Genomic DNA, 13,861 nt, shown 5'->3' with positions numbered 1-13,861 from the left:
CAGCACTGGTAAAAATCCCAGAACATTCTTTCATAAGTCAGACTTGAACATGACATAAGTAATGCAATGCAATTAATTTCACCCAGCAACCCCTGCTTACAAATTCTTACTAACACATGCCAACGACAAAACCGCAACTGTTCTCTGCATGCCATGTGCAGTGAGGGTCACTTGCACAACGACTTACACAAGAGGTCTAGAATTTAAAAGGCTGAAAAAAATCCCTGATCATTTAATCTCCTCAAAATGTTGGGTTTTCTTTTATCCTCCGGATGCCCTCTGGATTCATGGCTACTGAAAAAATCCTAAAGGATGATCACAGCTTTTGCTGCGTCAATGGAAATTTTGAGCAAATAATGTCATGAAGATTGGTGACTGAGTTTTGGAAAGACATACCCATCACTTAAATTTCAAAAATGCTGTGGGAGTACCTAGGGGGAAAATAAACAGAATGAAATCCCATACTAATAAATTTCTTCTTAATAAACCACTTATGTAAGTCTATTAATAGGAAAGTTTCATCATCTTATTCTTTCTCCTCAGTTACTAAAAACTTTCAAAATCCCCATGTTTGTATCTCAAACCCATTTTGTTTATCTGTCAATAACCTCCTGATCAGTGTGCATATTTTTTTACTCTTTTTCTCTCCTACACCTTCAGTCTCTATGTCTATGAACAATGTATTTGTAGACTGCAATCCCAGCTATGTGTACAGGCTGTGGCCAAATCATAACTAGGTGCTGCCAGCTGTAGACTTAAAAATAATAAAGGGCAGACATGAAGACAGGGGGATGCACCACAGAAGCTGAGTCACTTTAAACCTCTTAAAAGTGGCTTATAACATATTTGATGCCAATTTATGAAGCTTGCTTATCTCAGCCATAAAAATCATGCAAGTCTTCTACACACACTTTTTATCTCACAACTAAAATGCAAATTTGGTCACAGAAAATGACCAAGCGATATGTAATATGGTCAACTATATGGGCTGCATCCAATGTCCCATCTTCAGCAGCTTGTACTAAATTGTGTCTATCATGGTGCAGATTAACAAGCTTCTTAACACTACAAGGAGTATTTTCATCATCGCTTTTACACATCTCACTTAGTGATACACCAAGAACTAAAATAAATAGTCTGTTTCTGGGGCTGTCAATGCAGAGAAACAGGATAGGCACTAAGCCTCCCAAAATTACCTAGGTGAATAATCTTCTTTACTCCTTTTATGTTGCTGTATTCCACTACCCTGGTATGTTTTTCAGGCATTTATACTGGTAATTTGGTAATAATATATATCTTCCTAATTCTATACTAAAAGATAAAATGATATTTTCCCCTCAAAACAAATTATATTTTCCCCTCAAAACAAATTCCAAACCCAGACTGAGTTGCTTATGCATTTTCATCTTCATTCTTTATTGATTCTTTAAGGTCAATAATTTTCTATACTTCACCTGCACATTTTTCTACCTCTCTTAAAATTCCTAAGGAGTTCTTTCTCCTTACCACTTTTGCTACCATAGAGATAGGAAGAATAGAGAAAAAGTTGCTTTAGTTTGTAAAATAAAGCAAGTGAAGCTGCATGAAGAAAGGACACTATTGAGACAATATTTAATCTCTGACAACAAGCTGAAGTAGCAATGAGGTTCTTTATAGAAGAACTTGGAAAGTTAGTCAGAAAAGGTAGAGAACCTTAATATTCAGACTATAGGAGAGGCTGGGCCTAGAAATCTAAGCTAAAGATTTTTGGTTTAGCCTCTAAGCCACCAGAAAGAGTCAAGTCCTTAATTTGTCCAATATTTCCTTCCAGAATGTAATGGGGTTTTTTTAATATAAAAAGAGACCAAAATAACCAAACCACCAACTTTAACAGAAAATTTCATGCAAATCTGTTTTCCATGTCCAGCAAATTTTTATTTCTCTCACACCCCATTTTTCCCCAGAAATACCAGCTACTATTATTTTGTCTTCCTTTTGTTTTTGCATAAGCTTAGAAATAAGATATTGAAAGAAAATAATAAAAAAAAATTCAGATGAAACAGTGCCTTTGGAAGTTCCTATTATGATTTTCAGAGGACAAGAGAGCTTTTGATAGACACTAGGTTCTGGTTTTAGGACATGTTTAGGGAACAAAATGGTGTTCTTTTACAAAATAAAAAAGTGTGGTCTTGTACAAAGGCTTTGTACAACTTTTAAAATTAAGTCCAAATTTAATGCAAGGGGAAAATTATTTCATCAAAGGCATTCATGAACTCTGATCGATTTGAATGAGTCAATAGAAAATTCATTTAACTGATTATGTGTAAATCTGCACACAGGCAATTTTTATATTTTAACTGGCTGTGAAAAAAATATAAAGCTCCTTACCTAGCAGCATTTTAGATCATTCTTTTCTCTGTTTACTTTATTCATTCTATGTCCTCTTCAGCTGAGCACCCCAAGTGAATATAACCTACTTTGCACCTATGTTATGAAACCTAGTGTGAATGTCATCCTTATTGTTACAGTTGGCCTCGACTATAATTTCTATTCAGTGTCATACTATTTTAATATTGTGGTAAGAAAAACCAAGCTGCAAAAGCAAAGTTTGGCTTTGCTTTGTTTTCAAAGGTCCACTGCACAGTTTCCTGCAGTACAGAGATGGTCTGGAAAAAATAGAAATGTGACAGTACCACACACACTCAGTGAAAGAATACCTGAATGGGGCCTAAGTCTACATTATTTAAGAAGAAAACAAATAACTTGTTGCACTTTTTCATTTTTCTGGCTGTCATTCAAAAATGAGCAATCCATTAATCACATAAAACAATTTTCCAACTCATGTAAGCTTTTTTACATACCCCATGATAATTAGGAAAGTAATTGATAACATTGCTCAGGTTGTAACAACGGATTTTAGTAAAAATAGCACTCCAAAATTCAATCTTGATATACCACAAACAGTAACACTTTATGTTTTCAGCATTTATCAAATGCTATTCCTATTACTGATGAAACTGAAATACAGAAATATAAAGAATATCCTAGCAGTCCATTGTAATGTGCATTGGATTTCAAGTTGAAATTGACATTCAATTTAACCTTTATACTTGGCTAAATTGGACAACTACTGCTGTTAGCAAGAACATGTTCTGTGCGAGTTTTTCCCATGCAGAAATTCCCTTGACATCTTTCTCATCCAAAATAGATTTTTTTTTTTTTTAGCTTTTAAGTATGTACTGCAACAGAGACAATGTTTTTAAAAGCAAAAAATTAAGGAAAATATACTATGATTACTAAATTTACTTTTCATTTTTACACTGGTTTTCTTCCTATGCAAAAAACCCTAATATTTCAGTGTTCCTGTATCTCATTTTATAGTCTTTTAATCTGCAAGCTCTATAAATCTCCAAATACAATTTGAAGTCTAGAAAAACAGCCAAAACAATATTGTTACCAAAGTAATAAAGGCAGAACACGGAAATGCTGTAATTTAATCTCTCCCTTGTTCTATATTTTAAAGACAAAACCAGTCCAGTCTCCTATAGCTTGAAGCTTCAGTTTCACCTTTGGAACATAAGAGTTCAAAGCAACTTTTAGATGTAGAAAGAATTTATAGCTTATTTACAAAGACCTTCTTAGAGAGTTAGTAGAGTTTCTTTTTGTTTCCTTCCTTTTTTTTTTTTTAAAAGTCTTCTTCATAAAATATGCTTTTCATCTGAATGCTCTCAAGGAAAGCTTGATCCCAGGGCTATGCGCTTGGTTTTTATTTTAATATTAAACAGTGGAAGACAGCTTGGTAATGAAGTAGTGGGATTTCTGAGAGGAGCATGGAAGAAAAAATACAAAATGATGATGAAATGAACAAAGCCTTGCTAATTAAAATGCCTTTATAAACACAACAAACAAAAGAAAGAGTGACAGCTGTAAGTCTGCAGGCCAATAGCCAGTTTTTATCTAGCAATGACAAATTACCTGCTTACACAAGCATATTAATTTCAATGGAGGAATTTTTTTTAGTGGAAACATAATTGTTGATGTATACCAATACATAATTGAGCTTACACCTAAATCTGTTATGAAATCTTTTGTTTTGCATAAAGAAAATGAAAATTATTTTTTATATATGCCTCTCTTTTCTACTTCTTGCTATTACAGAACACTTCCCCTTGTGAAACTAATGTAACTCATTCTGTTAACAGAGTAGGAAGTTCATGTATGCTCTTTACAAGTATTTTTATCTTCACAATAACAAATCTAATACTGAGTGATATATAAATACAATACTAATAAATAAAAGCACTAATACAAGCACTGAAATCAAAGCACTAATAAAGGTCTGAAAGGCATCATCTATCAATTGCAGGCTTAATATGACATCCACTGTGTGAATCTAGAGATAAACAGCTGAATTACATCACTAATTGAGACAGTTTCAAAAAGTTACAAAGCAGAAAAACAAAACACTTCAACAAAAAAAATGCTCCAAAAGACAATTTTTGGCTGAGGAGAAAGTTGTCACTGAAAAAACACTTCCTTTTCAAGTTGAGAAACATCAAAAACTACATTCAATTAATGAAAGATATTTGCACTTTTTTTAATATCAGTTTGGGAAATAAAACAAAGAGAATGAACACAATTTTCTTGTGTAAAAAGACTCTGCTCATACTGCTTTGAATTCTGTACAGACACAGGATTACACAGAAAATAAGTTGTTTAAACAGCTTGTAACTAAGAGATCAAAAAATAGTAACTCCTTTTAGTAATGAATAGCTCCGAGAAAAGTCACTCTAACTGATAACAAGCATCTCCTTAAACTGCAAAGCTAATGAAGTCTGGTTCCTCATGAAATCCTGTCTCGTACAAACTACTTGCTGTTCACTGTGATGTGTATTCTGACTGAAACATTATCTACAGCTCAGATACACACACAGCTTCTTTCTGTACCCTTTCTTTCATGCTGAAGAACAGGTTAGTCCGTGCTGAAACCTTTTCATCTGAGGCCAATACAATTTTCCCTTCATCTGGCCACCTATTTTTAATAAAATTCTGGAGACTATTTGTTTTTGCAACCCCTACCCTGTAAACCACAAATTATACACTGAGTTCACAGTGATGAAACCTGAAGAAGAGTGGTGATGAACAAACCCATACACACTCTGAAATACAATACAGAAGAAACAGCTAAGAGATTCCTGGACTACGTGGAAGATAATTTCCTGACAGAGCTGGTGAGTGAGCCAAGAGGCCAGGTGCCCTACTGCTAATTATGAACAGAGAAGGATTGCTGCTCAGAGGCCATCTAGGGCACAGGCAACTATGAAATGATAGTTTTCAGTTCTTAGAGCAGTAAGGAACAGAGTCAGCAGAACTGCCACCTCAGATTTACAGAAGACAGACTTTTGCTTGTTTAGGAGACTAGTTGATAGAGTCCCTTGTGAGGCAGTCCAGAAGGGCTATGGCTTTCAGGAAGGCTGGACATTCTTCAATAAGAAAATCCTAAAGGCAGAGGAGCAGACCATCCCTATGTGGCAGAGTCAGTGAGAACGAAGACCAGCCTAACTGAACAGAAAGTTTTTCTGGAACTCCATAAAAAAAGAAAAGACACTTGGGAGACAATCCCTTGCTGTGGGAATCCAGGGCTTCCCTCTGGCTGCCCTGGAAGGCCTGGGACCCTGGCAGGGGGTCAGGAACCCCCCTGTACAGAGCCCCCAGAGACACTGTCTGTGATCTCTGTCCATGGAAAAGAATTTTCAATCTTACAGGATGAATTACAAGCTCCGAGTGCTTGATACAAGTAATAATTAAGTGTGGCACGGGTGCAAAAGTAAAATTTTAGGATTCTAGATTAGGGGTCCAAAGGGGACAAGATGGAGCAAATTGGGTGTGTCTTGTCCTTTTCCTCCTTCTTCATGCCCTCCATGTTTCACTGTAGTGTTGGCATTTTTCTGTTGGTTCAGGCTGGGGACACACTGTTCAACGTAGGTGACAGATATTGGCACGTTATTGTAAATACAGCACAGGTAGTTTCTGGTATTTAATGTTTGTAACATCCCACTGAGGGCAGAGCCCCACACGCTGCCCTGCAGGACAGACCTGCGGCAGGGCAGCAGAACATGTTAGAGTTAAACAGAATAAACAACCTTGAAACCAGCACAGACGAATTATGGCTTCTTCTTTGGCAACGGGGCAGAAAGACAGAGACTTTCTACAATCTCAGAATCACCAATACCCACAGATTCCGACACCTTGCAATGCTTCAGGCTTGAGGCAGAGTGGCTGGAAAGCTGCTTGACAGAAAAGGGCCTGTGCTGCTGGTTGACAGCAGCTGAACAGGAGCCAGCTGTGCCCAGGTGGCCAAGAAGGCCAGTGGCATCCTGGCCTGTGACACCAACAGTGTGACCAGCAGGACAGGGCAGGGATTGTCACCCTGATCTTGGCACTGGTGAGGCCAGACCTTGAATCATGTGTCCAGTTCTGGATCCCTACAGAAAAAATATTAAGGTGCTAGAGCATGTCAAGAGAAGGGCAATAGAGCCAGTGAAGGGAGCACGAGCCTTGTGAGGAAGTGGTGAGGACTGTTAAGCCTGGAGAAAATGAGGCTCAATGGAGACCTTATCGCTCTCTACAATAACCTGAAAGGAGGTTAGGGTCAATCTCTTTTACCAAGTAACAAATGCTTCAAGTTGTACCAAGGGAGGTTTACACTGGATATCAGGAAAAATTTCTTAACTGAAGGGTTGTCAAACACTGGACAGGCTGTCCAGGGAAGTGGTTGAGTCACTTGAGTGGTGTAGATGTAGCACTTAGCAACACAGTGTAGTGGTGAATGTGGCAGTGCTTATTTGACAGCTGGACTTCATGAGATTAAAGATCTTTTCCAACCTAAATGATTCTATGACACATTTTTTTTGTGGTGGCATAAGAACACTTGTACAATGACGATTGGCAGATTCTCCTCAGAAAACAAAAACCTTCAATATTAATTCTCAGGTAACTTTCTCATCATCAAGTTACTAATCTTTTCTCTCTGTTACATATTTCAACTAGTTCTTTGAATCTTGCTTTCCTTACTAGAAAGTGGGATGTATTCAAGAGGAAAAACAGACATTTTTTCTACTTTTTCTGGTTAATGTCCCGGCAGTTGAAGCTTTTCCCATAGTGCAGAAAACTGGGTTTAGATTTCCAAATGCAAAAGGATAATCCTACTCCCTCACGATGTGAACACAGTCTGTGAACATAGTTATTGTATAAAAGAAGACACTGCTGTCATCCCACTTGGTCTTGCTATGTTGTCCGCCATGGATGAATTTTCTGAGGAGATTCAACCTGCTACAATAAAGCATACTCTATAAATGCCTACTTGGTTAAGACCCTCAGCAGACTTAGAAGGAACAATTAATTTTGGTTAACTCAAGTAACTGCTCAAGCGTAGCCTGTAGAAAGTTGCAGTACATCTGTGCTTATTCAAAAGAAAAATATCCTGCACCTGGGAAATCTGTGTTAAAACTCGTTGGTCAATAGACAGCCCCTCATTGTGTCTTTTGATAACCACATTTTATTAAGAATGGAATAAACCACAATATACAAAAAGGTCCAAAACATAACAGCTGACATGCCCAGGATCTATATTTTGGTTCTGTTGAATTCTAGCAACAATCTTCTAACACAGCTCTTTGATTATAAATTTTTGGGGTATTAAAAAAGCAAACCCTCATAGTATAAATATGTTTTTCACATAGACTAAAACATCCACATCACCTGACTTAAAGTTACATCTATCACATACACCTGGCAGTTGACAGAGCAGAATAAAAACAATAGTTTGCCAAGGTACAGGGACCTAGTTCAAAGAAGCAGCTCAGTTTGCCAGCAGATTTCAGGTGTACTAGATGGCAGCAGAAATCTATGCAGGCCTCTTAAGAGCTGCAGCTCACTTTTCAGCTCCACTCTGCAGTTCTGTTTTGGCTCAGAGCAGCTTAAAATAAACACTCTCAGAAAATATTCCATTACCACATGAAGACTATGGTTCAAGTGTTATATTTGGCTTTTCTACCTAAATGATATATGCAAAATTCCTTCACTTTCTTTCTCGTGCCTTTCATGAAAGGCACAATCAATTACTCCTGGAATGACAAGAAGCAAAAAGGACTGAAACACTGTCATTGCTCAATAGGACTGGTGTAAGCACAGGCTGACCAGGAAAATGTTGTGATTACCTCAAATATATTCAACAAAAATAGTTGTCAGAAAGGCTGATAGGAATAAGGAAAAAAAATTAATCACTGAACACACCCCAAAATGTTTTAAGTTGAAAAGTCAATGTAACAAGATCAAATCTGTCACATTTCCAAGGACATACACCTGAAGACATATACCTGAATCATTATTTTAGGATGAGGGGGAAAAAAATTCAAACCTCAGTCTTTGAACACCAGTAAAATATTCTGAATGAAACTTATAATGAATCAGTTAACTAGCACTTTAAGGTAAAAGCACAGAAGTTTGAAACATCTATAATTAACTGAAGACCAGGAAATAAGACAACCTCAAAAAGTTGAATACAGAGACTATATGGAGAATTTGAGCTGAATATCTTGAGCTGGAGAGTATGTTTCCAATTACTTAGGCAAGGAGGGAGTGGGAGGACAAAGAGCAAAACCTGACAACAAAGATAAACAGCATAAACTTCTGGTTTTTTCTTTACTGGGACTTATTGCCAAGGCATATTATTTCATGACAACGCCACTACCACTAAATACATCTTTAAATCATCTACATTATTATCTTTATCCTACACAAAAAAGAAACCAGACATCAGTCATAACTGTTTTCCTTAGGTAAAATGTAGCTCTGACCACAGAAAAGTGTTGATTGAAATCACATCTCAACAATAACCAAAATAATATAGCAATTGAAATTGTACAATAATTGTCCATATTAGTCATCGGATGGGGCAGTTTAATACACAAAGTTCATCCCACTACTGCCATTATGGTTGATTTTACTGTTTTTTTTATGTGACCTGCAATGGTATCTACTAGAATTGGATATAGTGTTTTCAAAATAGATTCCATCCATTATAAAGAAAACAAGAGCAAAGAAACAGTATAAAGATCCCAAGAAGTCCCACAAATGAAGGCAAAAAAATCACATGGATACACTTTATTCCCAGCTACTGCCCTTCTCCCAGAGCAGCAAATACCTTAATTCAAGTAGCAATGGTTTATACATAAAATAAAAGCATAGGTTTTTAAAAGGTTTCGTAACAAGTTCTTGAAAATTATTTGTTATGTAACTTTCATTAATGTTGAGTCTATGAAAAGCAGGTCAATTTGCCTTCCAAATAAAAAAGAAGTTTTTGACTCAAAATATTTTGGCAAGGTAAGAGATTTATTCAGAGCTATACTTTCAGTTCTTAAACTCTTTACAAGCAATATACAAGCAGCTTGAAAACAAAATTTGAATCCTAAAGTACCAAATGTTATGTAAAAGTGGATCTTCAAATAATTGTTTTTGTACACTGACTGCTAATCCTTCTTCCTCGCTTGGCCCTTTGCAAAATTATTCAGCCTTCAGATCAAGACATTAAATGTCATTTACAAAATCACTCCATGTTGACTTAGTTAATAAAGCCTTTGCTAAAAAACATAATATACACGTGACCATCCCTGAAGATAAGAAATACATATTTAAATTAATTTTGACAAATAATATAAGCAGTAAGCAGTAACACATTCTATAAATACTTAATAGACATATAAGAATAAGCAAAAATCCATAAACAATTCAAAACCTAATACTAAATACATATGTTATTTAGTTATCTGTGGTAGCAAAAGTAAAACATTCATACCTGCACCTGGAATGATCGCCAACTTTGTTTCAACTAAGCCCATTTTAGCAGAAGATGCTAAAAAATAGAATGTAAAGGAGTTCTTACTCTAATGTAGAAGGAGAAAAATCTACAGAAAATACGTACTGATGACCTAGAAGTTTGCTAATATATTAAGTTTTCTTCAAAAAGAAAAAAAATAATTGTTAAAGCACCTGTTTATTAAAGAAACAAATAGATTCAACTGATCTTCTTTTAGCGAAAGATCCAAGTACTTCCATCAAGGCAAATTCAGTACTTTATTAATTTTCATACAGTAAGTAAGCAATAACACTGAGTAACAGAGACTTGGTTTCAAATGGAAAGTACTAAAAGAAAATGGATACTATTGCTTAACATCTCAGAATGGGGTAGAATTCTGTATCAGATTAGTTGAATTCTTTAGGTGACAAAGAAAAGTCTAAAGTCAAATAACTTTATAAATCCTAACATAGTGGCTCAGAACCAAATATCCATTTACTTTCCATCAATAGGCTTTACAGTTTTGACTGTTTATTAGCTCAAGGTTCCTCTTTTTCAAGAGTTCTTGTCACTTTTATAATTTAATTTCTAATGTAATAATACACTTAGTAGCAACTTCTGCTTTTTCCCCGCACCCTGTTTAGATAAAATCAAGTCTCCATCAAGAGCACTTTCAAATGCACAAGAATCAAAAAATAAAAATGAAAATAATTGCATGACCCTTTTGGCAAGACTGATAAAATTAGGGTCAGAAGAATCACATAAATGTTTAAGAAAACCAATCCAGCTAACAGGGTTAAGCTGTTATAAATGAAACATTTGCAAGTACGTAGACAGGTTTCTGCTAAAGCTCTTTAAAATAATGGGTTATAAACTATGTCAAATACAACGTATAAGGCTTGCCAACAGACAGATTAGTCAAGCCAGCTATAACACTAACAACCCCATATTCCGTAGCAGAATTCAGACCTACCTGCCACCCGTATATCACAGGCTAACGCAAGCTCTAGGCCACCACCTAAGGCAGTTCCATCTATTGCAGCAATAGTAGGTACAGGCAGATTAGCTGAAAAAGAAAGTACCAATTAACACTCATACAGAACACCTCTGGAATGTGATTTCATTACATTTTGCTCATTCTACAGTCATACATTCCACAGCTAGAAGCAAAATGTGTCTTGACACTCTCAGACCATCACCGGCAATAATGCCCACCACCACTGGCCCTTCTCTGCTGTAAAGCAGAAGCTAATAGCTTAATACAGGTGGGAAACTCTTAAGTTTGACAAACAAATCTGCATACTGCCAGCATACATGACAGGCAGCAGGGCTCCAGAGGCCTGCGCGACCATGGCACAGTTTGTGTGTAATTTATCATCAGTGTTCTGACACAAGAAAGTCATTTAAACAATCAGCCTTAAGTACTGCTTTTCACCTTCCGCAAATTCAAGTTCTCTTCATCCCTGTTCAGCACAAACCCGAAGGCTGATGAAAAATGCATTTTCATTTTAGAAATACACTTGTATATTACAGTTTTAATTATATTTAATGTAAGAATTAACACAAACAATCCATTTTAAAATATACTCAAACAGTAGCCCAATAGTACATCATCACTACTAAAGTTTCAAAGATAGCCAAAAGCAATTCATTAGCCGGAACTTGGGTGTACAGCTTGTTGAAATGTTAAATCAGTTCTTGAAAACAACACATTTTTTTGTTGATTGTTAAAGAATATTTTCTTTGTTTTAATGTTTCAGCTAATTTAATTCAATGACCAGTTCATTCAGTTTCATTAGCCAGAAACAGAAGAGAAAAACTCTTCTGTCAACATAAATGAAGATGATGCATGAAAGACTTTAAAAGACTTATTTCCTTTTAAAATCTAGAAGAGTAATATGACAAAAATTATTACTTCAATGTATTAATTAGAGTTTTTCCTAGTGAACTAGTTAGTTTTAAATTTAGAAATTGTGGTTCCTAGCTTACCTTTTTCCTGTCTGACAGACAAACTTCAATTAACTTAATTCAACAAAAGAATCAATTAAATATTGGTATACATCAGCATGACAATTATTATAAGCCTGTAGTCTCTCACTGGGTAACAAACAAAATATGTAATTAAACAAAGGTTATTTTACCTGCAAATTGACCTGCTTTTATGATTAACAGCTAATGAAAATCCAATTGCCTTTAAAAAAAGAACAAAAACTTAGCAATTCTTTTCAAGATTCTAACAGATGCTTTAAACAAAGTATCTGGGTTGCTGGTTTAGATCATGATTAATAGTGATTATCTGAATCAATTTTAGTGCCAAAAGAGGCTAGTGATTACTGTTTTCAAGAGCTCTTTCAGTGACTTAAAAGAGCTCCAGGTATCCATTATACCTGCCATCTGCCACAGAAGGCACAGAAGACAGAGGAATGGTAGAAAAATCTTCTCTTTCTCTATTTACTTCTTCTCAGTCATATGGAAAGGCAAGTCTCATTTCCAACAGGGCACGGTTCCTGACAGAAACTTATAACCCTGTCAACACAACCAATTTGCCAAACAGTCTTGCAATATTGCTAGCTGACACAGCTAGCCTTTCTCTTAAAGAAATATGCCTTTGCCTTGGGTAAATAAAAAATAGTTTGCCTGAACATGAAGGCATGGTCATTGTTAACTGCAGTTTCCAGCAGTTACTGCCTGTATGAATGTTCCATTTATCAGAGAATAGCAAACAGTATCTTGAGCACTATTTGCATGGCTTTTGCAGTACTCCAAGGCAGAATGCTTTACTAAGATAAGTAACTGCTGGAATTAGCCATGGTGCAATTCAAGTATATATTCAAGTATAACAATAATTCAAGTGTATATTCAAGTATAACACATAGAATTGGAAGTTAATGAATGAGTATTATAAAACAGCTTGGTTTCAAGAATTACAGCCAGTTTCTACCATGAAAAAATAAAAAAATCTTAATTCAAGGGAATAAAAAGCAGTTTGATAATGTTAGAATCATCACTTCCCAAGGACATTCATTTGAAAGGATCACCTGACATAAAAGTTGACAACAAATGAAAGGCAAAAGACATATTCTCTGTAATAGCCTTCTGTGTATCTATTAAATGAATTTAACAAATTAATCCTTTTAACATGTTCCCATGAAGCATCAGAAAAACTAGCATAAAAAAAGTTAGCAATCACTTGGAATTGTAAACTGTGTTTCCAGGCTATTAGAACTTTTTAACAAGGGTAAAGCTTCCTGGAGTATTAGTATTTTGTAGCATAAGAAACACGTGACCACATTTATCTTCATGGTTTTAATGTGCAACTGCCAAAACTGTTGAGCTCATAACAAAAGCAGAGATGATGTTTGACAAATAATACCCTGTAAGCTTAATTGAGTTGTATGCACTCAAATTTTAGGAACAATAAATTACACATATAGACAGGTCAATCTCCACAATGATTCTACATGACAAGGCTCATTTGCTATGAGTGATAAAAAAAATATTTAAAGCTTTGCCAAGAGGCCTAGTGGTTTTATACTTTAACATTCTACATTTTTGTCACAGTTCAAATAACAAGATATAAATTTCAGGCAATTGTACAACTACTAATTAGTCCTAAATTCTAGATGTGATACAGGTATATCAGGGTGCAATCATGAGCTGCATAGTGAAATAAAAAAGGAGTTTAAGATATATAAAAGAAACAGATTAGCTAAAGTAAATGAGAGAGTACAACACAGAGACAAGAACAGACCATGTATATATTAAGATTAAAGCTGTTAGAAGTAGTTAAAAGACTAAGTAATGAGCAGCATTAAATTTTAGTTAGAGAATTTCACTGAGTTACCATAGTATATTAAAGTGTGGGATATGAAGGACACAAAATAATAAGGTAGTTCACACAATTAATTCAGAAAGGATTACTTCACACATGTATTCTAACGTAAAACATGCTGCTTATTCTGTAAATGCAGTTCTATTCTGCACATAAAACACATCCCAAGTAAATGTCAACAGTCACATCCTTAC

General features: G+C 35.5%; 1 protein-coding gene across 1 annotated transcript in view; it reads right to left on the bottom strand.

Moving 5' to 3' along the window:
* Window positions 1–13,861, bottom strand: part of AUH (AU RNA binding methylglutaconyl-CoA hydratase) — a 110,865-nt gene that overhangs the window by 43,133 nt on the left and 53,871 nt on the right. The window contains exons 5-6 of the mRNA XM_072922031.1: window positions 10,809–10,901; window positions 9,836–9,892 (exon numbers count right to left, since the gene is read on the bottom strand). Of these exons, the coding sequence (XP_072778132.1) occupies window positions 9,836–9,892; window positions 10,809–10,901 (150 nt within the window). The remainder of the gene's footprint in view (window positions 1–9,835; window positions 9,893–10,808; window positions 10,902–13,861) is intronic.

This window comes from Taeniopygia guttata, chromosome Z, assembly GCF_048771995.1.
Source record: "Taeniopygia guttata chromosome Z, bTaeGut7.mat, whole genome shotgun sequence".
In the NCBI taxonomy this organism is placed as follows: Eukaryota; Metazoa; Chordata; class Aves; order Passeriformes; family Estrildidae; genus Taeniopygia; species Taeniopygia guttata.
This window is presented reverse-complemented; position numbering and strand designations above follow the sequence as displayed.